We start from the raw sequence: 24,725 nt of genomic DNA on the forward strand, positions 1-24,725 counted from the left end.
GAAAGGAAACCAGCCTCGAAGTCCACCAACACAGAATCAATACAAGAAAAATGTGGTGCAAACATAAAATGCTGTTTCTTTCAGCTGTAAAAAAAAAAAAAAAAAAGGAGTCATGACATTTGCAGGAAAATGAATGGAACTGGAAATCATGTTCAATGAGATAAGCCAAACTTAGAAGAAAAGATACCACGTTATCTCTCATATGTGGAATCTATATTTAAGTACGTGTGTGTGTGTGTGTGTGTGTGTGTGTGTGTGTGTGTGTGTGTGTGTGTGTGTGTGTAGGGGGGTCTGGGTCATTGAACCAGAGGATCATGGGAGAGAAGGAAGAGATTTTTAAGGGGTGGGAACAGAGGGTGGTGGAATGCATGTAACATCAAGTCCAAAGTGCCGTCTGTCTAGGGAAGGAAGGGAAAAGTTAGAATGGGTGTGGTGCATAGGGGGCGAGACAAATTAGCATAAAGTACAATTACGTATATGAAAATGCCATAATGAAACACATTGATTTGTGTACTAACTTGTGGTGATATTGTGTTCCCCAAAATATTGTGCACCCTAATAAACTTATCTGGGGTCAGAGAACAGAACAGCCACTAGATACAGAGGCCAGAAAATGGTGGCACTCACACCTTTAATCCTAGCATTCCAGAGGCAGAGATCCATCTGGATCTCTGTGAGTTCAAGGCCACACTGAAAACAGCCAGGCGTGGTAAAAAGAGCCTTTAATCCCAGGAAGTGATAGCAGAAAGCAGAAAGGTATTTAAGGCATGAGGACGAGGAACTAGAGCTGGTTAAGCTTTTAGGCTTTTGAGCAGCACAGTTCAGCTGAGATCCAGAGGTTTCCAGTCTGAGGAAACAGGATCAGCTGAGGAATTGGCAAGATGAGGTGGCTGTGGCTTGTTCTGCTTCTCTGATCTTCCAGCATTCACCCCAATACCCAGCTCCAGGTTTATTTCTATTAATAAGAACTTCTAAGATTCATGCTACACTAACTTAAAAAAAAAGTAATTTAAGGGACTGAAGAGCTGGCTCAGCTGTTAATTACCAAAGATCCACATGTTGGCTCACAATCATTCTGAACTCCAGTTCCAGGGCACCCAATGCCCTCTTCTGACTTCCAAGGGCACCAGGCATGCATGTGGTGCACGGACATACATGCAGGCGAAACGCTAATACACATGAAAAAAGTAAATATAACTTTAAATTTTGAAAAATAAATAAAACAGTGATAACACTGTACTTGGATATACTTTGCCGGTGTGTGTGTGGGGGGGTGTTGGGGCAGTTAACTTAATCTCTACACCTTTTCCCTTAAAACTGAAGATCCTAGCCGGGCAGTGGTGGCACACGCCTTTAATCCCAGCACTCGGGAGTCAGAAGCAGGTGGATCTCTGTGAGTTTGAGGCCAGCCTGGTCTACAGAGCAAGTTCCAGGACAGGCTCCAAAGCTACACAGAGAAACCAAAAAAAAAAAAAAAAAAGAAAGAAAAAGACAAAACTCAGGATCCTAAGGTTTTATCTACAAAATTGCTTTTGTAGCCTTCAAGGACTGGTAAGATGGCTTGACTGGTAAGGATGCCTACTGCCAAGCCTGATGACCTGAGATAGTCCCTAGAGCCCACATGGTAAAGATAACTGACTCCATAAAGTCATCCTCTGACCTCCATATGAAGACAGTGGTGTGTATTGGGAGGGGGACAGTGGCTGGTGAGACACCACTGCCAAGCCTGAGGACCAAATCTGATCCCGGGACCCATGGTGGAGAGAGAGAGCAGACACTTGAAATCACCCTCTTGTCTTCACTGTGTACTGTGATTCATACACACACATACATAGTTGCAATTTAGAGAATTTTAAATAGAGTCAAAAACTATAAAGGTTCATAAAGATTTGGTGGGAATTTTCCTGGAAACTTGAATGTAGCAAACATTCATTTTAGGATGAATTTGAAGGTAGACAAAGGTCTAGATTGTACACCAAGGTTAGATGATTTATATTACCTGATAATAAATGTGTTATTTCTAATGTAAATTTAGGTTCTTCGTATGCCACGGATTATTCAAATGCCAGTACAACTGGATTTTTTGATCCATTTGGGGTAAAGACTTTTATCTTCTTTTTTGAATCAGCAGTTTTTTCTGTAATTTAGGCTAGATTCTTTTTTTAACTGATTGTAGTTAACAGTCCTGTTTATTGTGTACAATGGGATGTTTTGCGGTGTGGGTAGAGGTGTGAAGCATTCAAGCTTGCATGTCCTGACGCCATATTTTCATGCCCAGATGTGTTGGAGCAAGCTCATGGCCTCCATAGTTTCCATACCGCTCTCTATCCTGCCTCCTGTGAAGGACACAAGGTAAATGTGAGCATCAGACACAGACCTATAAAACTGCCTTTGAAATCTTTTTGCTTTGGTGGGGAAGGGATGTTTTGTTTTGTTTTGTGTTTTGTTCACACGCTTGCTGCCTCTGTATCAGTTCTGTAACGCTGTGGCCTGTGTGAAAAGCAGTTTGCTGAATTTTTAGAATGAATATGTCCAGAGCAACAATTAACTCTTCCATTCATCTTCTTTGAAGCCATAATTTTGGATCAGTGGATGAAGAGATATTTGGTGTGCCTATACCAGTTGTTGCCTTGGTAAGTAAACGACATGGGGGTAAAAACTAAATGAATATGTCTGAATAGTTGGGAACTGGCTTTAAGAGAAATAAAGGTCTTCGGTAGACTAACACTAATGCCTGAGCCAGGTGTGGCGGCTCATGGCTTTAATCCCAGTACTCAGGGGCACAAGAAGACAGATCTTTGTGAGTTCAAAGCTGACCTGGTCTACATAGCAAGTTCTGGGGCAGCCAGGGCTATATAGTGAGATCCTACTGTTCTCAATGTTAGCGTTAGAACATTTGCCACTATGTGCCAGGCTTGGGTTCAATGTCAGCACGGAAGAAGAAACAGACATTATGCCTACTAGTTCTTTCCTTTCTTTCAAGTTGAAAGGGTCATACATATAATGGGAAGCATCCCCTGTATTCTGGGTGGAGGACCGCTGGCCAATCTTCTACGGTGGAAGTACTCTGTAACCATTTCCAACTGTTACATTTTCTAAAGATACTGTGTTCTGAGTAGTATTTTACTTCTGTTGATGCCACAGTTTTAAAAGCAGTGAGGGGCCACTGCTTAGATTACATTTCATCACAACAGCCCAAACCAGTAATAAGGAATTGATATTAGAGGAGGAAGTTGTATTTGGATTACAAAATACAACATCCAAAATACAAAAGTTGTATTTGATTACAAAACCCTTAGCATGCAACTGCCCGGGTAGATGTCGGTATAAAAATGAAATAATTGCTGAGGATAGGTTTAGTGTTAGATTAAGGTATCGCTGAGATTAATTTAAAAGGGGGGAATTATTTATTTTGTTTTTTAAAGTAATGTGTTGATTTATAAATGCTAAGGTCTTATTCTGTAGCTTGGGCTAGCTTTGAATTCTGTGCAAGCCGCTTAGTCTCCGAAGTGCTGGGATCGCATGCATGTGTTCCCCTACCACGGTGCTTTAATTTTTAAATTTGTTTGTGGTGGGGACAGGATCTTGTTATCAGTTCAGGCTTGCCTCTAACTTAATATCCTCCTGTGAGATTCTCCAGTGTTGGGGTTGTGTGTTCAGCTATGTTTGGCCTCAAAAAGGTTTATTTATCTCTTATTTTTTAAACATACATTTATCTCTGTGTGTGTGTGTGTGTGTGTGTGTGTGTGTGTGTGTGTGTGTGTGTGTGTACATACCATGGCATGCATGTAGAGGTCAGGTCAAAGGACAGCTTCTAGGAGTTAGTTCTCTCTCTCCACCGTGTGGGGTTCCCCAGGATCAAACTCAGTGTCGGGTTTAGTGGCAAATACATTTATCTGCTGAGCCATCCTGCCAGCCCTATTTTTTTTTTTATTTTTTTTTATTTCTTTGTTTAATATGGTGCTAGTGACCATGACCGTGTGCAGACAAGGCAAGTGCTCTGCAGTGGTGTGTGCTTAATAGTCCCAGCTACTCAGGAGGCTGAGGCAAGAGGGGAGGTCTAGGCTGCCCTGGTGAGCATGGCAGCCTGTCTCTACAAAGAATAAAAATAGAGTTCTGAGTGTGACTTAGTGTGGAGAACTCATCAGCACATGTGAGGCTTCTGGATTGATTTCCATCGCTGTAGGAAGTTAAATGAGCAGCTTTATGTGTATTTACATGTAGCCATCATAGCAAAATTAAAATCTTTTAAAATAGGAAATACAAGTTTAGGCCGGGCAGTGGTGGTGCACGCCTTTAATCCCAGCACTTGGGAGGCAGAGCCAGGTGGATCTCTGAGTTGTCAGAGGCCAGCCTGGTCTACAGCGGGAGTTCCAGGACAGCCAAGGCTACACAGAGAAACCCTGTCTTTAAAAAAAAAAAAAAAGAAAAGGAAATACATGTGGTTTAAGACTTCTGACTTTATTATAACCTCTGTCACTCTTAGTACAAGAGAAGTTCGTGAGATCTTGACAAATGAGTGAAGCCCTCTAAGATGAAAATGAAAAGACAGTTTTTTGGAACAATTTTATGCTGACGTTCCTGGAATTACTCGTGAACGAGATTGGCACCAGTACCCTTTAGACCAGTCAGCTGCCCGAAGTGCTGTCCAGAGAGACCCTGAACTATGCAACTGTTGTCTTTGGGGTTTATTTTTAAATTAAGGAAATGGCTAAAAAAAAGCAAGTGAAATATGTAATCGTGAGACTCCTGTAAACGGGAACTGGACGATACTGAGTAAGTGCTGGTAGAGTGTGCGTCTGACAGTTGAACACCTTGGCAGGTTGGTGACCAGCAGTCGGCCATGTTTGGAGAGTGCTGCTTCCAGACAGGAGATGTGAAGTTAACCATGGGAACCGGGACATTTTTGGATATTAATACAGGAAACAGCCCTCAACATAGTAATGGAGGTAAGTAATCAGGATGTATCTTGTTCCTAAGATAAAATTATGCTTGTGTTTCTTTGTGATGTATATACGAATTCACACACACACACACACACACACACACACACATACACACACACACACTTTGTTTTTCTCCTCAGGCAGGGTTTCTCTGTGTAGTTTTGGTGCCTGTCCTGGATCTCACTCTGTATAGACTGGCATGCACCACCACCACCACTGCCTGGCTCTAATTTCCCATTTTATGTTAAGGATATTCTTTGATATATTATTATTATTATTAGAGATAATTAATTTCCATTGCCTTTAAAATAATTAAAAGAATTAAATTGGCAGCATTAAAAATAAAGATGTTGCCGGGCGGTGGTGGCGCACGCCTTTAATCCCAGCACTCGGGAGGCAGAGCCAGGCGGATCTCTGTGAGTTCGAGGCCAGCCTGGGCTACCAAGTGAGTTCCAGGAAAGGCGCAAATCTACACAGAGAAACCCTGTCTTGAAAAACCAAAAAAAATAAAAAAATAAAAAAAAAATAAAGATGTTGCCAGGTGGTGGTGGTGCACACCTTTAATCCCAGCACTTAGGAAGCAGAGGCAAGTGGATCTCCCAAGTTCAAGGCCAACCTGTTCTACAGGGCAAGTTCCAGGACAGCCAGAGCTATATAGAAAAATGTCTCGAAAAACCAAAAACCAAAACCGAAAGCCCCAAAGTTGTTAATAGAAAAAAATGTTAGATGGATTATGCTATTTTCAAGTCTAAATCTTTCTTTCTCTGATTTATTTATTGATTGATTAATTGATTTATTTTGATGTTGCTAATGGGGAATCAAACGCAGGGCTTTACACATGCTAGGCAAGTGTTGTATGCCTCGGGAGACAACCCTATTTTCTTTTTTCTATGCACTAGAAACTTTTGGGGGTGGTAATTGCCAACTATTGATGAATATGTGTTTAGGGCCTTTTTAGTTTTTTGAAACCGAGTCTCATGTAGCCCACACTGGCCTTGAACTTGCTATGTAGACAAAGATGACCTGGAATCGCCGATCCCCTTGCCTCCACCCCCCCACCACCACACCCCCGACGGTAGGATTATAGCTCTGCCACGATGCCTGGTTTAGATGGTGCTTCAGATGGAACACAGGGCTTCGTGTGTGCTAGGCAAGAACTCTTCCAGCTAAGCTACATCCCCAGTGTTGTCAAAGATGCATTTAAAAATCATTTTCCCAGCCTTCCCTCTGCAGCCTGGGCCCTTTTCCCAGGCTGGCAAGGGTCAAAGCTAGAAGGTGGTCACTGTATTTCACTGTCCTGACTTAGGACTTTGCTGGAAGACTACAAATAAACACAATAGTGTAGTTGGTGTTCTGGCACAGTTATCTCTAGTAACCTTTATTTTGCAGTTCAGATGCTCATTGCCATGTGTGTAGAGACATGGATGTACCGGTAGGTATTAAAAGCTAATAGCCAGGGGCTGGGGATATAGTTCAGTGGTGGAGTATTTACCCAGCATGCACCAGACCCTCAATTCAATTGCCAGCTCCCGAACCAAGACTAGCCATCCACCAGCAAAGCAAAGAAGAACAAAAGCAGAATGTGCCCTTCACATTTCTTGTACATACTGTATTCCAGGCACTGAGCTTGTTCCTTGATGCGTTAACTCTGTTTAGGCCTACAGCAGCTCTCTGGGGTAGGCCTCATTTCACTTGGAACAACCAAGGCTGAAAGTCCAGAAGCCTTAAGATCATACCTAGTGAGGGCTGGGATTTGAACTCAGGCGGGCTTAGTGCGTAAGCACTTGGTGGTGGTTGTGTCATCAGACTCTTGTGTTATGGACTCTTGTGTTGTGGGTGGTGTTGCAATTCATGGTGTGTTTGCTGTGTGACTTACTGTTGGTTTGCTTGTTTGCTTTCTAAGGCTTTTATCCACTAATTGGATGGAAGATTGGCCAAGAAGTTGTATGTTTAGCTGAAGGCAATGCAGGAGACACAGGCACCGCTATAATATGGGCTCAAAACTTAGGTAAGTCATTGCTAAACAAAACCCACAGGCCGGACTTGGATTTAAGTTTGCCACAGGTTTTAGATCAATAGATGAAGAATGGACCATTCAGATGAGACACCAAAATAAAGTAACATGTACTAGGAGAAAATATAGAATAGTATTTAAATATATTTTTTCAAATATTGGGTTGGTTAAGGCTAGGTATTAAGGCTAGGAATTTAAAGGAAAAAGAATAAGCTATAGTCTGAAGACTTTATCTAACTATTCTTTATCAATAAAAAATCAGGAGCCAGATATCAGGGTAAGAACCTGAAAGATCAGAGAAGCAGCAGAGTAGCCACCAGTGACTTCCTATCTCTTCACTTTCTCCATCCAAAAAGGGCCGAGATCCTCTCTCAGACTCAGCTTACTATTTCCTGTCTCCTGTCTGTCCTCAGTCCACCAAAACCTCTATGGTTAATTTTGGCCAGCGAATGGCTAGCTCCGCCCTGATTCCAAACAAGCTTTATTGTCTGAATATGATCAAAATATCACACAATAGTCATACATGCTTTTTATTTTATTTATTTATTTTGTTTTTTCCAGACAGAGTTTCTCAGTGTTGCCCTGGCTGTCCTGGAACTCACTCTAGACCATGCTGTCCTCTAACTCACAGAGATCCACCTGCCTCTGCCTTCTGAGTGCATGCACCACCACACCCAACTCATACACTCTTTTAATCCTAGCATCTGGGAGGCAGAGTTTAAGGTCTCTTTCATTACATAGCATATTCAAGACCAGCATGAGCTACATAGTAAGATCTAGTCTTGGAAGGAAGGAAGAAAGGAAGGAAAAAAAGAGATGTAAGCATCTGGAACACCAAAATGTATAGGAAGAGCTATGCTGCAAGCAAAATAAAAGGACAAAGGGATAAGAACCATTAGTAGCAGCCAGGCATCGTGGCGCAGGCCTTTAATCCCAGCGCTCGGGAGGCAGAGGCAGGTGGATCTCTGAGTTTGAGGCCGGCCTGGTCTACAGAGGGAGACCCTGTCTCAAAAAACAACAACAAGAGAACCAACAGTAGCAGATGTCAGCGAGATTAGTAAACGACAAGGAGCAAGCCAGCTGGTGGTAATCCTCTAAGTCCAGCACTGAACAGGCAGAGACCGGAGCATGGACACCAAGTTTGAGTTCAGTCTGGTTTATATAGCAAGTTCCAGGCCAGCTAGGGCTATAGTGAGACTTTGTCTCAAAACAAAAAACAGAAAAACCCAAACAAACAGAAGTAGAAACAGGTGGCTGGGTAGATAAAGATGCTTGCTGCTGCTGTGTGGCTGTCCTGGAACTCTGTCTAGACCAGGCTGGCCTCGAACCCACAGATCTTCCTGCTTCTGCCTCCCGAGTACTGGACTAAAGGCCTGTGCCTCCACCCTTGGGATGTTCTCCTCTTTCTATGTTCCTCTGTCTCTCTCCACTCTGTTTCTGCTTCTCTCCTGGCCATGTCCAGTCTGCTGATCATGTCTGCTTCCTTCTCTCTGCTCTGGACTCTTCCAGATGCCTCTGGCTGTTCCCTCATAGCCACAATTAAAACCTTCCCCTTAACCATACCATGGAGTGGTCATTCCTCAGTTTATACAAAAGCCACTTTAAAAAGAAAGTTTAGGGAGCTGAGAGATAGTTCAGTGGCTAAGGACACTAGCTGTAAGGTTAAAAAGTATTTTGAAGTTTAAAAAACTTTAGATTATCAGAAATTTTATACACACACACACACACACACACACACACACACACACACACACACACACACATATTTAGTTAGTTAGTTAATGCTTTTCAGTTTTACCCACAGAGGTAGGAAGAAAAGCCTAGACTATTTAATTTCACATTCATTGGAGTTCAAGTTCCATGTGACACCACACACTCATTTCAGAATTTTCGATAGTTGAGGGAGCTGAAGCGGGTGTGGAGCCAGCTGGGTGTGCTGTTCCTGGGGATTCTCTCAGGGAGAAAGCCTTTTCGGGAGAGCCAGGACCCTGACCTTGAGAGGCAGCAGGACTCCTGGCTCAGATTGGAGACAAGCCCTTCCTGAGGCCAGTCCAGCCTCTGGCAGGAAAATGAAACAATGTTTCAACCAGAAGAGCAGATGGTCCGTTGAAGATTTACCATTTACTTTCAATCTGCCTGTAGCTAATACTTGGTCTATTTGTCAGAAATCCACATAACAAGTAAACATTTATTTGATGTACCCCTGTCTGAGAATTTTAATGAGTACATTGAAAAAATCCTAAACTGTATTCTGGAAAATGGCTGGTCAGACTGAGTAGCCCTGCCGTTGTCCCAGGCTCTCTCCACACAAGCATACATCTTTTTTGCTGCCTCCTCCCTCCCTTCTACCCTTAATGGGAAAGCTCAGAATCAGGTGAAAAGGCTGTTTTAAGTCAGTCTTCAAACTGGGTGTGATCACACACACACACACACACACACACACACACACACACACACACACACACACACACCTCAGCAGGTTCTGGGCCAGCCAGGGCTACGTAGAGACCCTGTTATCTGTCTTTATTTCAAGTTTGTTTCTTCCTTTTCACAGTTCTCCACGGGCCTTCTCTAGACCCTGCTTTACTCCACTGTCCTCCCCTTCCTCAGCCTGTCTTTATGATTTCAGTCTTACGAACATTTCCTATCTGTGAGCTTTGGTCCGTTCGTAAGTAGGTGAGTGGTTGGGAAGAGCCCAGAACTGTATGTTGGACGGTAAGGGTGACTGGACCTCCTGCCCTCATGGCAGTTCCAGTCTCCAAGAGAGACATACATTAAGTGTAAATTTAAAAAATGCTAATGTTGGTGCAGTGGTGTGTATCTTTAGGCATAGCTACTGAGACAGGAGGATTGCTTGAGCCTAGAAGTTCTTCAGGGATAGCCTAGGTTGTCATAAGAAAGTAGGTCCATGAGGTGTGATGGGGCCAACCATGACATCAGCTCCCTGGAGGATTATTTCAAATTTGAGACTACCCTGTGCTGTATAATGAGCCCCTGGCCAGACAACCAGGAACTGCCTAGTGAGACCCTGTCCATGAAAATGATAAGTAAATCGATGGGCTGGGTATCCCTAGCGTGTTTAAGGCCCTGAGTTTAATTCATTGCAAAAAAAAAATTTAAATTTAGAACACATACTTACATATATGTATTTACAATCCATATATATCAGTGTTAACTTTTAAGTGGAGCGGCAGAGTAAGTGCGGGTTGTTTTCTACAGGGAAGGTCAGAAGGCTTCTTTAAAAGTGGTTAGGCTGACTCGGGAAGCAGAGGCAGGTGGACCTCTGAGTTCCAGGCTAGCCTGGTCTAAAGAGTGAGTTCCAGGACAGCAAGGGCTATACTGAGAAACCCTGTCTGTAAAAAACAAAACAAAACAAAAAAGTGGTTAGGCTGGCTGGGGCAGTGGTGGCGAATGCCTTTAATCCCAGCTCTCTGGAGGCCAGCCTGGTCTCCAGACTGAGCTCCAGAGCAGCCAGAGCTGTTACACAGAGAAACCCTGTCTTGAACAAAACGAAACAAACCAGAAGTGGTTAGGCTGGATGCAGAAGAAAGGTTAGGCCCTTGGTCAGGTGGAGGAGGCCTCTGGTCGTGGTCCAAGCACTCAGGACCACTGTGGCAGGAGAGTCAGAGGAAGAGCATGCCCGAAGGTCCTGTTTCTCTCCTACAGTGGTGGCAGTTCTCAGCTCCTCTGTCCTCAGCTGACAAACGTCAGGGGACGTAGTTCTTAGCAGGATCACTTGTAATTGCTACTCCTAGTCACATCTGCCTGCCCCACGCAGTCCTCATAAGACTTCTTTGTAAGTACACATTCTGAACTGTTTACTTGGAGTAAATGGCTCCTGCTCTCTGGCCCCTTCCTGAGAGAGATAAAGTCTACCTCATTAGAGGAGGGACATTTCTTTGTTTTTATTTTTTGTTTGCCTATAATCTCAGCACTTGAGAAGGTGCGAAGAAAGAATGCTGTAAGTTCCAGGTCCGCCTGGGTTAGACTCAGACTCTCCTAGCTAGGTTTCCGCTGCTGTGATAAAACACCGACCAAAACCAACTAGAGGTTAACTGGGCTTACACATCAGATCACAGCCAACCTTCGAGGGCAGTCAGGAACCGTGGAGGAAGACTGCTTGCTGGCTTGCTTCCCATGGCTTCCTTCACTCACTTGCTTATACAACCCAGAAACCACCTGCCCAGGGGTGATGCCACCCACAGTGGGCTGGGCCTGTTCATATCAATCATTAATCAAGAAGATCCCCCACAGACAAGCCCACAGACCAGTCTGATGGAGGCTGTAATTCCCACAGACCAGTCTGATGGAGGCTGTAATTCCCACAGACCAGCCCACACTCCAATCTAGTGGAGGCTGTAATTTTCCACAGACCCATCTTATAGAGGCTGTTCTTAAATTGAGGTTCCCTTCTCAGGTGGTTCTAGCTTGTTTCAATTGACAAACACTAACCAGCACAGAGGCCCTGACTAAAAACAAAAATGTAAAACTCTTTATTTAGTTTATTTTTATTTATTAATTTATCACTATTTTTTAAGGCAGTCTCAATGTATAGCTTTGATTGGCATGGCATTTACTATATAGTCCAGCCTGGCCTTGAACTCACAGTCTTCCTGCATCAGCCTCGTGAGTACTGGGATGACAGTCATGCACTGCCGTGCCTGGATTTATTTTACTGTTTAAATGTGGAGCATTAACGTGGTCCCCAAAGCAGAGCTGTGTAAGTAGGTGTACCAAGAGATGACTTCTGTCACAACACCCTGCCTCCCTGTGTCTGGTAGGTGATTACCTCACAGCTCCCGTTGTTGGGCTTACACAAGCACCTCTACTAATTGAGACACCTTGCTGGCCCTCCTTATTTTAAAAACTTAGGTGTTAGTGGTAACAAATGTTCTGAATTCTCCTTCCTTGGAGACTGTGGGGTTTTGTTTTTGTTTTTCGTTGTTGTTCTTTTTCTGAAGTTTAGTTTTTCTGGATGTAGAATTCTGGGACAATAGTCTTTTTTCTTTCATTATTTAAAAGATGTTCTGGGCTGGGGTGTAGCTCCACGGCAGAGCACTTGCCTGGCATGCGCCAGACCTGGGCTTAATTCCCAGTACTGCAAAATAAATACATAAATAGAAATAGATGATAAAAAGGACATTGTTCTACTGCCTTTTGGCTTCAGAGTTTCTGATGAGGAATGCTCAGTCCACCATGATTGAAATGTTTGTTACTCATATACAGCTTGTCTATGGTTTGTTTTTGTTGGTTTGTTTGTTTGTCTTTTGAGACAGGATCTCGTGTATACCACGTTGTCCTGGAACTCCCTTGGTAGTGGAGGATGACCATGAACTTCTCCTCCTCTGCCTCTAACTCTCTGGGATTCCAAACTTGCACCACCATGCCAGGATGGTGTGGTTCTAAGCATAGGGTTCAGGGCTTCGACTGCTGGACACATACTCAACTGAGCCACATCCCAGCCCCTCAGTTTTGTTTTTCTTTGCCCTTAGTGTTTGACTTTCAGCTCTGTTATGGTGTGTCTAAGCATATATTTGTGTGTGGAATTTGTTTTTGTTTTTTTTAAGATGTATTTATTATGTATACAGTGTTCTGCCTGCTTGGCAGAAGTGGGCACCAGATCTCATTACAGATGGTTGTGAGCCACCATGTGGTTGCTGGGAACTGAACTCAGAACCTCTAGCAGAACAGCCAGTGCCCTTAACCACTGAGCCATCTCTCCAGCCCATTTCTGTGTGGAATTTGTTGGGGTTCCCTTTTATTTGCTTAGAGTGCCTCCCCCCACACCCACCCCTTCCTTCCTTTCTTCCACCTTCCTGAGGCAGGTCTCACTCTGTAGCCCAACTTTTGGCACGCTTTCCATCTCAGCCTCTCGGGTACTGAGATGATTGACATGCACCACCATACCCAGCGTAGAGTTATCTATTGATTATTTTTAATTTATCCATTATAGAAGCTTGGGGTATAGTTGGACAAAAGAATATTTTCTTAGTAGGAAGGCTTTGGTTTAAACCCACAGTCCTATGCATTAGCAGAGCATGGCAGTACATACCAATAAACCATGACACTTAGGAGGGTGGTAAAGGTAAGAGACCAGGAGTTCAAGACCATCCTGGGCTCTGGTGAGTCACAGACCAGCTCAGACTACATGGGACCCTGTCTTTATTTATTTTTAAGATTTATTTATTACATATACAGTGTTCTGCCTGTATGTATGTTTGCATGCCAGAAGAGGGCACCAGATCTCATTATAAATGGTTGTAAGCTGCCATGTAGTTGCTGAGAATTGAACTCAGGATCTCTGGAAGAGCAGCCAGTGTTCTTAACCTCTGAGCCATCTCTCCAGCCCCAGACCCCATCTTTAAATATAAAGAAACCTCCTGTCTTAAAGGGGTACCATATTGTGTTTCAGTTCATGTGTTGAACCCTGTGGTGTTTGAACCAGGGGAATGTCTCTCTTTCCTCAAATACTTAGCAGGTCTTCAGGGTGTCACCTCAGACTCCTTCCTTCTGGCTTTTGCAGTGTGGCCTGAGACTGTTTCCTGAACTTACCCCGCTGAGCAATAGATTTTGATTTGGGGGTCCTGGGGATCCGACCCAGGGCCTTGTGTATGACTCTAGGAACCCCTGAAGGTATAGGGTTTTGTTTTTGTTTTTGTTTTTTTCCTTTCACTGGTGAAGCTTATAATGATTTTATTTTTCAAGGGGTAGTTCATCTGACGTTTACCCTCCTTCCGCGACTCAAATGAGAGGAGTCTGTGCTGTCTTCTTGTGTCCCCACAGTCCTGGAGCTTCTGTTTCTCCTGTTTGCTTCTTCGGGCTCTTTCCTCTCTCCCCCAGGATCGGTTCGGCCATCCGCCTCCAGTTTGACCCAGTTGGCCTCTGTCGTCCCCAAGTTTTCAGCCCATCTAGTGAATTCATAGTTTATTATGTTTTTCATTTCTGAAATCTTCATTTGGCTGGTCTTCGTATCTTTTTTTTTTTTAATTGAGGAAGAGGATGTTTTTAAAGATTATTTTGATTTTATGTGCATGTTTGCACCATAGATGTGCTTGGGCCCTCAGAGCCTAGAAGACATCAGATCCCCTGGAGCTGGAGTTACAGACAGTTGAGCTGCCATGTGGGTGCTGGGAACCAAACCGGAGTCCCCTGTGAAAACAGCCAGTGCTCTTAACCGCTAATCCATCTCTCCAGCTCCTTCTCTTTCTTTCTGCACTCTCTGTCTTTTGTTTCAGGTCCACCTCTCAGATGGTGGCCATAACAGCTGTCTTGACATTTTCCTCTGATAATCATAATGTCTATGGCATCTTGGGTTTATTGTCTATTCCCTTGCAAGAGAGGAAATTAATTAATTTTAAGGTGTTTCTGATGTTATGCTATTTATGAGACTCTTGTTTAAATCCTATGGAATTTTGATATTTTAAGTTTTTCTTCTTTAAATTAATGTTTTATTTGTTGATTTTCTACTCATGAATGTTTTGCCTGGTGCCCATGGTGGTCAGAAAAGGCTGTCGGATCCCTTAGAACTGGAATTACGGATGGGTACTAACCACCATGTTAACTGGGAACTGAATTCAGTAATAGGTTTCTGTAAGGCGATAATAGGTTTCTCCACCGACACAGTAAGCCAGATCAAGCCGAACTGAAAAAGCAAAAGAACAGGTATATTTGAGCAAAGCAACTCCTGGCTGAGTCCTCCAGCCCCAGAGATTGGGACTGGAGAAGTCACGTGGCCGAACTAAAGCAGGGAGCTTATGTACCCTGCAGGCGAGGGGTGTTGACGGGTCCTCTACAGGGTGGAAGCAGGGAGCTTATGTACCCTGCAGGCGAGGGGTGATGATGGTCCTCCACAGGGTGGAAGCAGGGAGCTTATGTACCCTGCAGGCGAGGGGTGATGATGGTCCTCCACAGGGTGGAAGCAGGGAGCTTATGTACCCTGCAGGCGAGGGGTGTTGACGGGTCCTCCACAGGGTGGAAGCAGGGAGCTTATGTACCCTGCAGGCGAGGGGTGTTGACGGGTCCTCCACAGGGTGGAAGCAGGGAGCTTATGTACCCTGCAGGCGAGGGGTGTTGACGGGTCCTCCACAGGGTGGAAGCAGGGAGCTTATGTACCCTGCAGGCGAGGGGTGTTGACGGTCCTCCACAGGGTGGATTTGTGCCCAAGTACAGTCAAAATCTGACCGATTTAGGCCAGGTATTGAGCTACTGGCAACTTCAGTGGAGGAGTTGCCACAGCCGCCAAGAATGTGGAACTGGGCTTTCTGGCACCCTTTCTTTCTTGGACATTCTTGAGAGGGTGGGGTTTGGAGAGACAGGAATGGGGCTTTCCAGATCAAGTAGGAGTGAGCTGGAGCTTCCAGCCAAACACCCAGGTCCTCTGCAAGGTCAACAGGAGTCATCACTCCCAACCACTGAGCCATCCCCGTGGCCCCTTAAGTTGTTCTTGTAGGCCGTACGTTTGGATGTTTCCATTGTCCTTGCGGTTTTCTATGCATTTGTTCTGCGGTTTGGATCTGTCTCTCCTTTGTGCCCCCTGGCGGCCAGTCTTGGCAGTGCTCTGCTTAGATGTTTGTTCTCAGTGATCCTGGTTTATTAGCTGTGGTCACATCTTCACTTGGGCAGCTCTGAGTGGAGAGGGAGGTCGAGCCTTTAAAAAAGATCTTTGCAAGGTAATTGTCTTGAATGCCAATCTTTCTTTCAGCGATCTCCCTGACAGTTTGGCAGGGGCTGCGCCCTGGAGTTCTGGCTGGGCAGTGTGTTTTAGTCTCCCGCTGCTGCACACATTCTGTAATTACTTCTGTCTACTTGGCAAGAGGGATAAGAGAGGAAAGGAAGAAAGGGGAAGCCTCTTCTGTGTGCCCTTGACCTGACCTTCCCCCCCCCCCTTTTTCCCTTTCATTGAAGATAGTTTCTTGGTTTTGTTTTTTGGTTTTGTCTTTTCCCCTTACATAATATATCCTGATTACGGTTTTCCCTTGAATGAAAAAAATGAGAACTTGACCTCTCCTAGGTAGGGGTTGAGGAGAAAGCTTATTGTAGATAAAAGGGAGAGTACAACCAGAGGCATCTAGAAGGGTCCAGACTGAACTGGGCCATGAGAGGAGAAGAGAAGAGGAGACGAGAGGAGAGGAGAGGAGAGGAGAGGAGAGGAGAGGAGAGGAGAGGAGAGGAGAGGAGAGGAGAGGAGAGGAGAGAGAGAAGTGAGGAGCCATACAGCCAAAATGGCTGAGGTTACACAGGGCAGAGCAGTTATGGGGTGGGGTGGGAGCAGTGAAGCTTAGAGCTGGAGAGTTCAGGGTAGGGGCCCAAGGAAAAGTGCTGAGGAGTCAGGACTTTGTCACAGCGTGGAGGCTGGTGGCCAGAGTCCGCTTTGATATGTTAAATAGGAACATTTGTCCCAGGTTTGAGACCTAACACTCTCCCTTAACGCTTTCCAGTTCCTTCCCACCTCCCATCCCACCAATCCATTCCATGTCTGTCTCTCATTAGTAAACAGCCTTTAGCCCAGCCATGGTGGCGCATGCCTTTAATCCCAGGAGACAGAGGCAGGTGGATCTCTGTGAGTTCAAGGCCAGCCTGGTCTACAGAGTGAGATCCAGAACAGGCACCAAAAAACAACACAGAGAAAACCTGTCTTGAAAAAAACAATAAATAAATAAATAAGTAAACAAACAAACTGAAAGCCATACTATAAAAAAATATTTTTAATTTTATGGCAGGCATAGTGGTGCACACCTTTAATCCCAGCACTGGGGAGGCATAGGCAGATGGATCTCTGTGAGTTCAAATCTAGCCTGGTCTACATAGTGAGTTCCAGGATAGCCAGGGTTACATAGTAAGACCCTGTCTTGTTTAAAAAAAAAAATTTTAATTTTTTTAGTGTGTGTGTGTGTGTGTTACATACTTGTGTGTGTGTGCTGAGGCCAGCGAGAACTTCAAGTATGTCCTTCTGTCTTGCTTTTATTTCTTCTCCTAATTAAAAAAAAAAAAAAAAGATTTGCTTATTTAATCTGTGTGAATGTTTTGCTTGCGTGTACATCTGCGCATCATGTGCATGCCTGGTGTCCTCTGAGGCCAGAAGAGGCAATGGATGCCCTGGAACTAAAAATACAGATGGTTGTCAGCCATGACGTGGGTGCTGGGCATCAAACCTGGGGCCTCTGGAAGAGCAGCCAGTGTGCCCTTGACTGCTGAGCCATCTCTCCAGCCCTGGTTTATTTCTTTAAGGCAGGGTCTCTTCTCTGAAGGCAGAGCTCACCCGTTTAGCTAGGGTGGCTGCTCAGTGAGCCCCGCCCCCACAATGCTAGAGTTACAGGCATGTGAAACCAGGGCCAGTTTTTATATGGGTCCAGCGTATTTGAACTTGGGTCCCCATGCGGGCAGAGCTAGCACACTTACCCACCGAGCCATCTCCCCAGCCCTCATCCTGAATTTTTGTTAAGATTGCTGCTGTGTGTGTTCCAGACATAGGGCTGCCTGGGGTGGGTGTGCCCTGCCCTCCCCTGTACTCAGACTCTCTGGGCTGTAAGAGATTGCGGTTGCTGTTACCATAGGAGGTTGGACCTGAGAAAAAGGAAAAAAAAATCTCTAAGAGTGAAAAGTAGAGCTCCCCAACATGACCAAGAGAACCCCTATCATCTCCTGCTTGCCATGCTAGAAGCTCTTGATAGTTTCAGACTGTCCTGGTCTAGGCCAGGAGACACCAGAGAAAATAAGACAGGAAACTGACTGGCAGTCTGGTGGCTCTTTGTGTCTTCCCACCTGCCTGCAGCCTGTTCTCAGAGTCCACAGATAGCTTTGCCTCGAATTCCACGCAGAATTCTTAAATGCATTCGGTGGAAGACACAGAGCAGAGTGTGGAGGCTGCTTAATGGGAAAGCTTCACCAGAAAGCCCAGTGGAGGACAGTTCAAGATTATTTAGAGAAATTCTTCAAGCAAGAGTGGAACAAGCCGCGAAGAATGTGACTAAGTGAGCACCTTTTTATTCTGCTTTTTTGTCGCCTATGCGGCTAGCTGTCTAGGGTTTTATGGTTTTGTTTTTTAAGACGGGGGTCTCACCATGTTGCCAAGACTGGCCTTGAACACACAGAGAGTGAGTTCTCTAGTGCTGGAATTAAAATACCCAGCCAGCTGTCTAGTTTTGATTTTGCATGTCTTATCTTGATTATAAAAATTAAAAATGATCCTTTTTTTTGGATACAATTCTTTTGTAGTCCAGGTTATCCTTCAATTTTCTCCGTAGTTGAAGCTGGCCTTGGACTCCTGGGTCCCTTGTCTTTACCTCCTAAATGCTAGGATTTTGGGCATGGACCACCATGTCCAGCTATTAGGTATGTGTTTTTCCACTTATTTATTTATTGTATGTGTGCAGGAATGCTAACACGCCGCAGTGGAGGAAGAGGACACCATGGGAGAGTTGGTTCTCTCTTTCCACTGTGTGGCTTCTGGGGACCAAACTCAGGTCATCAGACTTGGTAGCAGGTGGGCTTACCTGCTAAACCATTTTACCGCCTCATTTTTCTGAAGGTTAGATTTAGGGGAGTTGAGAGGTTGAGAAAGGGTCTTATGTAGCCTAGGCTGATCTTGAACTTACTCTGTAGCTGGGAATGACCTTAGTTCCCCTGCCTCCATCCCAAGTAAATTTCTTTTTTTTTTAAAGATTTATTTATTTATTATGTATGCAGTGTTCTGCCTGAACGTGTCCTTGCAAGCCAGAAGAGGGTACCAGATCTCATTACAGGTGGTTGTGAGCCACCATGTGGGTGCTGGGAATTGAACCCAGATCCTCTGGAAGAACAGTCAGTGCTCTTAACTGCTGAGCCATCTCTCCAGCCCCCAAGTAAATTTCTTTAAACATGTGGTTTTGAAATACCAGAAGTATTTGGATTTGTCATTTGGATGTTTTGACTTACTAGATCTGATACCTGTCATATTGAGTAAAGTTTGTAGGTGTTCTACTGACGGACTGATTGCAGTGTTAGCAAACCTTGCATGTTCTCGGTGGGGCACTATACCACTGGGCTGCATACTCAACTGCAAATGGCTTTTATGAACTTGTTTCAACATTGTCTTTCTTTAGTGTAACGAACCAGCTCTTCTTAGTGTACCAAACCTAAAAGTGAAATAAAGCCACTTCAGTTAAGGGCTGAAATGACAGCATGATACTTGACGGATGACTGAGCTTTTTCACATAAACTCTGCCCCTTTCTCATTTAAAAGTTACTTCAGACAGGCAGTGTAGCTCAGTTGGTAGAGCATTTACCTAAGGTTCACCCCAGAACTGCATAAATTGAGTATGGTAGTGTGTGCCTGTGATCCCAGGAGTGGAGAGTTAGAAGCAGGAAGTCAGGGATTCAGGGTCATCCCTGGTATCACAGGAGAGTTCTAGGCCAACCTGGGCTACATGAAACTATGTATCTCAAACTAAAACAAAACAGTATAATAGTACATGGTTGTAATCCCAGTAGATGGGGAATCGAAGCAGGATGAGTAGTTATTCAAGACCATCCTTGGCTACATACCAAGTTTTAGGGCAGCCTGGGCTACATGAGACCCTGTTTAAAAAAACAAAAAAGCCTGCATTGTTCACAGAGGATCAAGGGAAGTGAGACTCAGACTGTCATGGAAACCACCAAAATAGCTAAAATGAAAAAATGGTGATGATAATTACTGGGAAGAAGATGAAGTCACTGGAAATCTTGAGCCAACCAGGAGGAATCTTAAACTAATACAACCACTTTAAATAGTTGTTCAGCTGTCTTGCCAAAGCTAGTTGTAAATGTGAAGCTCCTTTAATTAGCTATTCATTCATTGGCATTAATAAACAGAAAAATGTCAGTCACTTCCACTGAAAAGAGTGCACACAACCGTTCAGCATGGCCAAACGCCAGAAACTCCCCATATTCTCATCGAATGGACTTGTGAGTTATGTAATCTCACACTGAAATTTTGTGTCATGTGAGAATAAGTAGATTACAAACACCTGTGGTGAGATGAGTGCCTCTCATAGGCACGGTGTTAAACAAGAGAGATTTGTCTCCATCTAGGTGTGGGTCCCCTAGGTGTGTTTATACTGTGCAAGCTCTTGTGGAGGCTGGGGTGTACCTCAGTGAGTCGGTGCTTGCTTACTGTACGCCACTTTTCTGTCCCGCCAGCCGCTCCGCGAATAACCACACAGGGACTTGATATTAATTATAAATGCTCAGCCAATAGCTTAGGCTTGTTTTTAGGTAGCTCTTATAACTTAAATGAACCCATTTCTATTAATCTGTGTGCTTTTCCAAGGCTTGTTACCTCATGTACTTACTTCCCATCCTGCTTGCTCTGAGTCTCATGGTATCTCCTCAGACTCCGCCCTTCTTCCCAGCATTCTCTCTGTCCAGAAAATCCTTCCTAGCCATTGGCCAATCAGCTTTTTATTAACAACGAGAGCAACACATCTTCACAGTGAACAGAAGTATTATTCCACAGCAGCTTACCATGCACAAGACCCTGGGTCTTTTTTTTTTTTGGTTTTTCGAGACAGGGTTTCTCTGTGTAGCTTTGCGCCTCTCCTGGAACTCACTTGGTAGCCCAGGCTGGCCTCGAACTCACGGAGATCCGCCTGGCTCTGCCTCCCAAGTGCTGGGATTAAAGGCGTGTGCCACCACCGCCCGGCTGACCCTGGGTCTTTTGTCCACAGCACTAGACAAAAGAATTTGATCAATCTTGTACTTTTTTTTAACAAGGCTTCTCTCTGTCTGTCTAGCCTTGGTTGTCCCAGAACTCACTCTGTAGACCAGGCTATCCTTGAATTCAGAGACCTGCCTGCCTCTGCTGGGATTAAAGCTCTGTGCCTTATACTTGTGTGTTCTCCTTTTCTCCCCCCCCTCCCCCCAGGGACTTTTGTAGCCCTGGCTGGCTTTGAATTTGATATATAGCTGAAGATGCCCTGAACTCTCAATCCTCCTGTCTCAGTCTCCTGAATTTGGACATTTTCCTCCATATGTCATACACCTCAGTAAAAACATGAATGAATGAAGGCCGATTGCTTTCGTTTGCTTGTTTTGTAAAGGAGTGACCTTTAGTCTATTACTGCTCCTTATTGAACTCACTAAATGAGAAGTTTTTTTCACTTGATTAAGTGGATCCCATCGGCTCAAGTAAAATAAGCTTGTATAGGATAGAGGATTCCTGTGTCAAAAAAACTGGGCTGTCTCTTATCTGTGAATCTTTTTTGTTGTTGGTTTTGTGTGTGTGTGCTGAGACTCGAACCCGTAGCCTACTACATATTAAACACACTGAGGTACCCACTCACTGTACCACTGAGCTATACTGCCAGCCAAAGGAAAATAATCTTTTGTTTGTTGCTTTTGAGACAGGATCTTCCTGTGTAGCCCAGGCTAGCCTTGAATCTACGGGGGTTCTCCTGCCTCAGCTTTCCATGCTAAGATTACAGATATACATCACCAAGTCCAGTTGGGAATAATGTACATTAACGACAACAACAAACAGACAGACAAAACCCATAGCATGGATTCTTCAACTTACCCAAGTACCTTTAATGAAAAAAGTAAGGCCTGCTAAGTACAGAACTTATCTAAAAGGACCTTTAGGAGCGTCTCCCTTGTGTAAACCTTTGCTGTAAACCTTCGCACAGTGACAGGTCAGACAGGATGAATGCCTTTTGTGTTGACCCTTTTAAATGAAGAGCTTTTACATTCTGGTCGTAATTTGTGGGGACCCTCTAACTTCCCCAACCCCTTCCTTTTGTTTTAGGGTTTTATTGTTGTTCATGTGTTGTGTTTTTGCAGATCTTTTCACAGATGCTGCTGAGACTGAAAAAATGGCCCTGAGTCTGGAAGATTCTGAAGGGGTCTATTTTGTTCCATCATTTAATGGATTACAGGTATTCTTTTAAAAAGTTACAGCACTTGCAAACAGTTTCTCCTCCAGCCACACCCCGAATTACATGGCTGTGGCTCTGTTACCTGAACGGATAACCAGAACTGACATGAAAGGTGCATTCTAGGACGGAGAAACTATGCTGCGTGAGCACAAATGCTGTAAGCGAGCCGTGTTCTCTAACTGAGCCCCTGATGGTTCGGCTGCACTGGCAGAATTCAGCTGCTGTCAACTTTCAGCTCTATTGAAGTGGGACCTAAAAGTTAGCTGTTAGTCAGAGAACTTTTAATATGGCCTAGGGTTGTGTTATAAATAGGCACTGTGGAGTTGTTGGGCAGTGTGTATCAGCAAATGGGTATTCTTTAAAGACCGTATACTCTTGAGAATTAGAAAAATGATGTCACTGGCCCTGGTGGTGCACGACTTTAATCCCAGCACCAGCACTTTAGAGGCAGAGGCAGGAAGACCTCTGTAAACTCAAGGCCAGCCAGGATGACATAGAGAGGCCCTTTCTCAAAAGAAAACAAAAAGGAGAGAAAGAGAAAAGGATAATGACATCATGGGACACACACATACCTGTGTATATGTTCTGAAGTGTATCTATAGGTTTCCTTAGCTTTTTTCCAAAAATCAACCTTTCTTTTCAACTTTTATGGTAGAGTATTGGTTACTTTGCCTGATCACAAGTGAACCCAGTAAAAGGCCTGGCTTTGAAATAATTAACTTTGTATTTAATTAACAGAGTTGTGCTTGCCTCTGACTTAGAATGTGATCACAAAGACTTAGGAAAAGTTTTCAGTATAGAATTAAGAACAGGGCTGGAGAGATGGCTCAGTGGTTAAGACCTCTGACTGTTCTTCCAGAGGTCCTGAGTTCAACTCCCAGCAACCACATGGTGGCTCTCAACCATCTCTAGCACTTATAATAAATAGCTATATCAAAAAAAAAAAGAATTAAGAACAAAATTAACTGAGCAGTGGTTGCACATGCCTTTAATCCCAGCACTTCTGTGAGTTCGAAGCCAGCCTGGTCTACAGAGCCGAGATCCAGGACAGCCAGGGCTACACAGAGAAACCCTGTCTCAAAAAAAACAAAAAAACAAAAAAAACAAAACAAACAAAAAAAAAAAAAACGCAACTCCTGTAAATAATTTTTTTCAGGGCTGGGGAAGTCAAATGTAGCTCTATTAATAAAGCACTTGTCTAGAATACATTAAGTCCTGACTTGATCTCCAATATTGCAGGGTGTGGTGGTGCATGCCTGTAGGATTGAGGGAAAACTGTGCTGAGGATTTTATAGTGTTTGTTTTGACAGCATCTCTATGACCTCTCATCACCTCACATATCTCTGAAATAATAGACTCTACAATTTAAAAGGGGCGAGTGTGGGGATTCAGCTTGCTGCTCTTCCAAAGGTCCAGTAGTTACTTCCCAGTTCACCACAGTCTGTAACTCCAGCTCCAGGGGATCTAGTGCCCCCTTCTGGCGTTTACAGCTACCTGCACATGTGGCATATATCCACAAGAACATAAGCCATACATAAAAATTAAAAAAAAAATCTGAAAATCTCAAGGTGGTGGCTCAAGCCTGTAAACTCAGCATTTGTAAGGCGGAAGCAGGATCAGGGGTTCAAGGCTGGCTTTGCCTACATGGTGAATCAAGACCAGATTGGCCTGTATGAGAACCCTACCAAAGGACAACCGCCAAGTATGTTGGCACACACCTTTGATCTCAGCACTGGGGAGGCAGAAGCAGGTGGGTTTCTGTCAGTTTGAGGATAGCCTAGTCTACATAATGAGTTCCAGGACAGTTGGGGCTACATGGTGAGACTGTGCCTCAAAATAAATAAAATAAATAGTTACCTTGTTTAATCAGCTCTTTGGATTGTAATTTACTTTAAATTATTAAAATGAACATCTTCTAGCTTGGCTGTGTTTTATGATATACATCGAGCCTGTAGATGTAATTTAAAACGTAAATGATGTTCTTTTTGTCTCTTACTTCAGGCCCCATTAAATGATCCCTGTGCGTGTGCCTCTTTTATGGGATTGAAACATTCCACCAGTAAATACCATCTCGTCCGAGCAATCCTGGAGTCAATAGCTTTCAGGTAAAAGGTGCCGGAACTCCCTCTGCTGCCTTCGTACTATGTCATTTCCTTTAGATTTGTTGCCAAACTGAAATCTTCTTTTCTGGTGGAAGGATTCTTTACAAATATATGTATTTCTTTAATTTTGTGTGTATATGTGAAGCACTTGAATATATGTATGATATGTGCTGCATTCATGTAGAAGTCCTCAGAGGCCAGAACATCTGTCAGATCCCCTGGAATTGGAGTTACAGACAGATATGAGCTGCTATGTGGGTGCTGGGAACTGAACCCAGATCCTCTGCAAGAGCAGTCAGTGCTCTTCAACACTGAGCCATCCCTCCAGCTCTTGATAGTTTCTTTTTTTGTTTGTTTGTTTTTGTTTTTGTTTTTTTGAGACAGGGTATCATACTGTTCAGGCTAGCCTGGAACTCTTCTTGCAGCCCAGGCTGGCTTCAAAATCATGGCAATCCTCTCGTTTGGGGTACCTAGTACTGAAATTACACCTGTGAGCAACTTCATTTTATAAAATGAAAGAGAGACTTTACTTCATTTTGTTTATTTCAGAATGTTTATTTTATGACTTATTATTTGTTTGTGTGTTTGGGTAGATGTGTGTGTGCACCATAGCACACATGTGGAGGCCAAAAGACAACTAACGCTGTGGAGTCAGCTCTCTCCTTCCACCTTTCTATGGCTTCTAGGAACCTCACTGAGGTCCCCAGGGTCGGTGGCAAGGACCTTTACCTGCTGGGCCACCTTGCTGACACTCCTAATTTTAATTAAATCATTA

The 24,725-nt window shown here is 44.1% G+C and overlaps 1 protein-coding gene across 1 annotated transcript in view; it reads left to right on the plus strand.

Moving 5' to 3' along the window:
• The window catches only part of Gk5 (glycerol kinase 5), a 70,993-nt gene that overhangs the window by 33,875 nt on the left and 12,393 nt on the right, over positions 1 to 24,725 (plus strand). Inside the window, exons 7-13 of the mRNA XM_052717209.1 lie at positions 2,036 to 2,097; positions 2,279 to 2,352; positions 2,573 to 2,633; positions 4,823 to 4,949; positions 6,850 to 6,954; positions 21,754 to 21,848; positions 23,850 to 23,953. Coding sequence (XP_052573169.1) covers positions 2,036 to 2,097; positions 2,279 to 2,352; positions 2,573 to 2,633; positions 4,823 to 4,949; positions 6,850 to 6,954; positions 21,754 to 21,848; positions 23,850 to 23,953 — 628 coding nt within the window. The remainder of the gene's footprint in view (positions 1 to 2,035; positions 2,098 to 2,278; positions 2,353 to 2,572; positions 2,634 to 4,822; positions 4,950 to 6,849; positions 6,955 to 21,753; positions 21,849 to 23,849; positions 23,954 to 24,725) is intronic.

Source organism: Peromyscus californicus, unplaced genomic scaffold, assembly GCF_007827085.1.
Source record: "Peromyscus californicus insignis strain IS unplaced genomic scaffold, ASM782708v3 Scaffold_11__1_contigs__length_118956290, whole genome shotgun sequence".
In the NCBI taxonomy this organism is placed as follows: domain Eukaryota; kingdom Metazoa; phylum Chordata; class Mammalia; order Rodentia; family Cricetidae; genus Peromyscus; species Peromyscus californicus.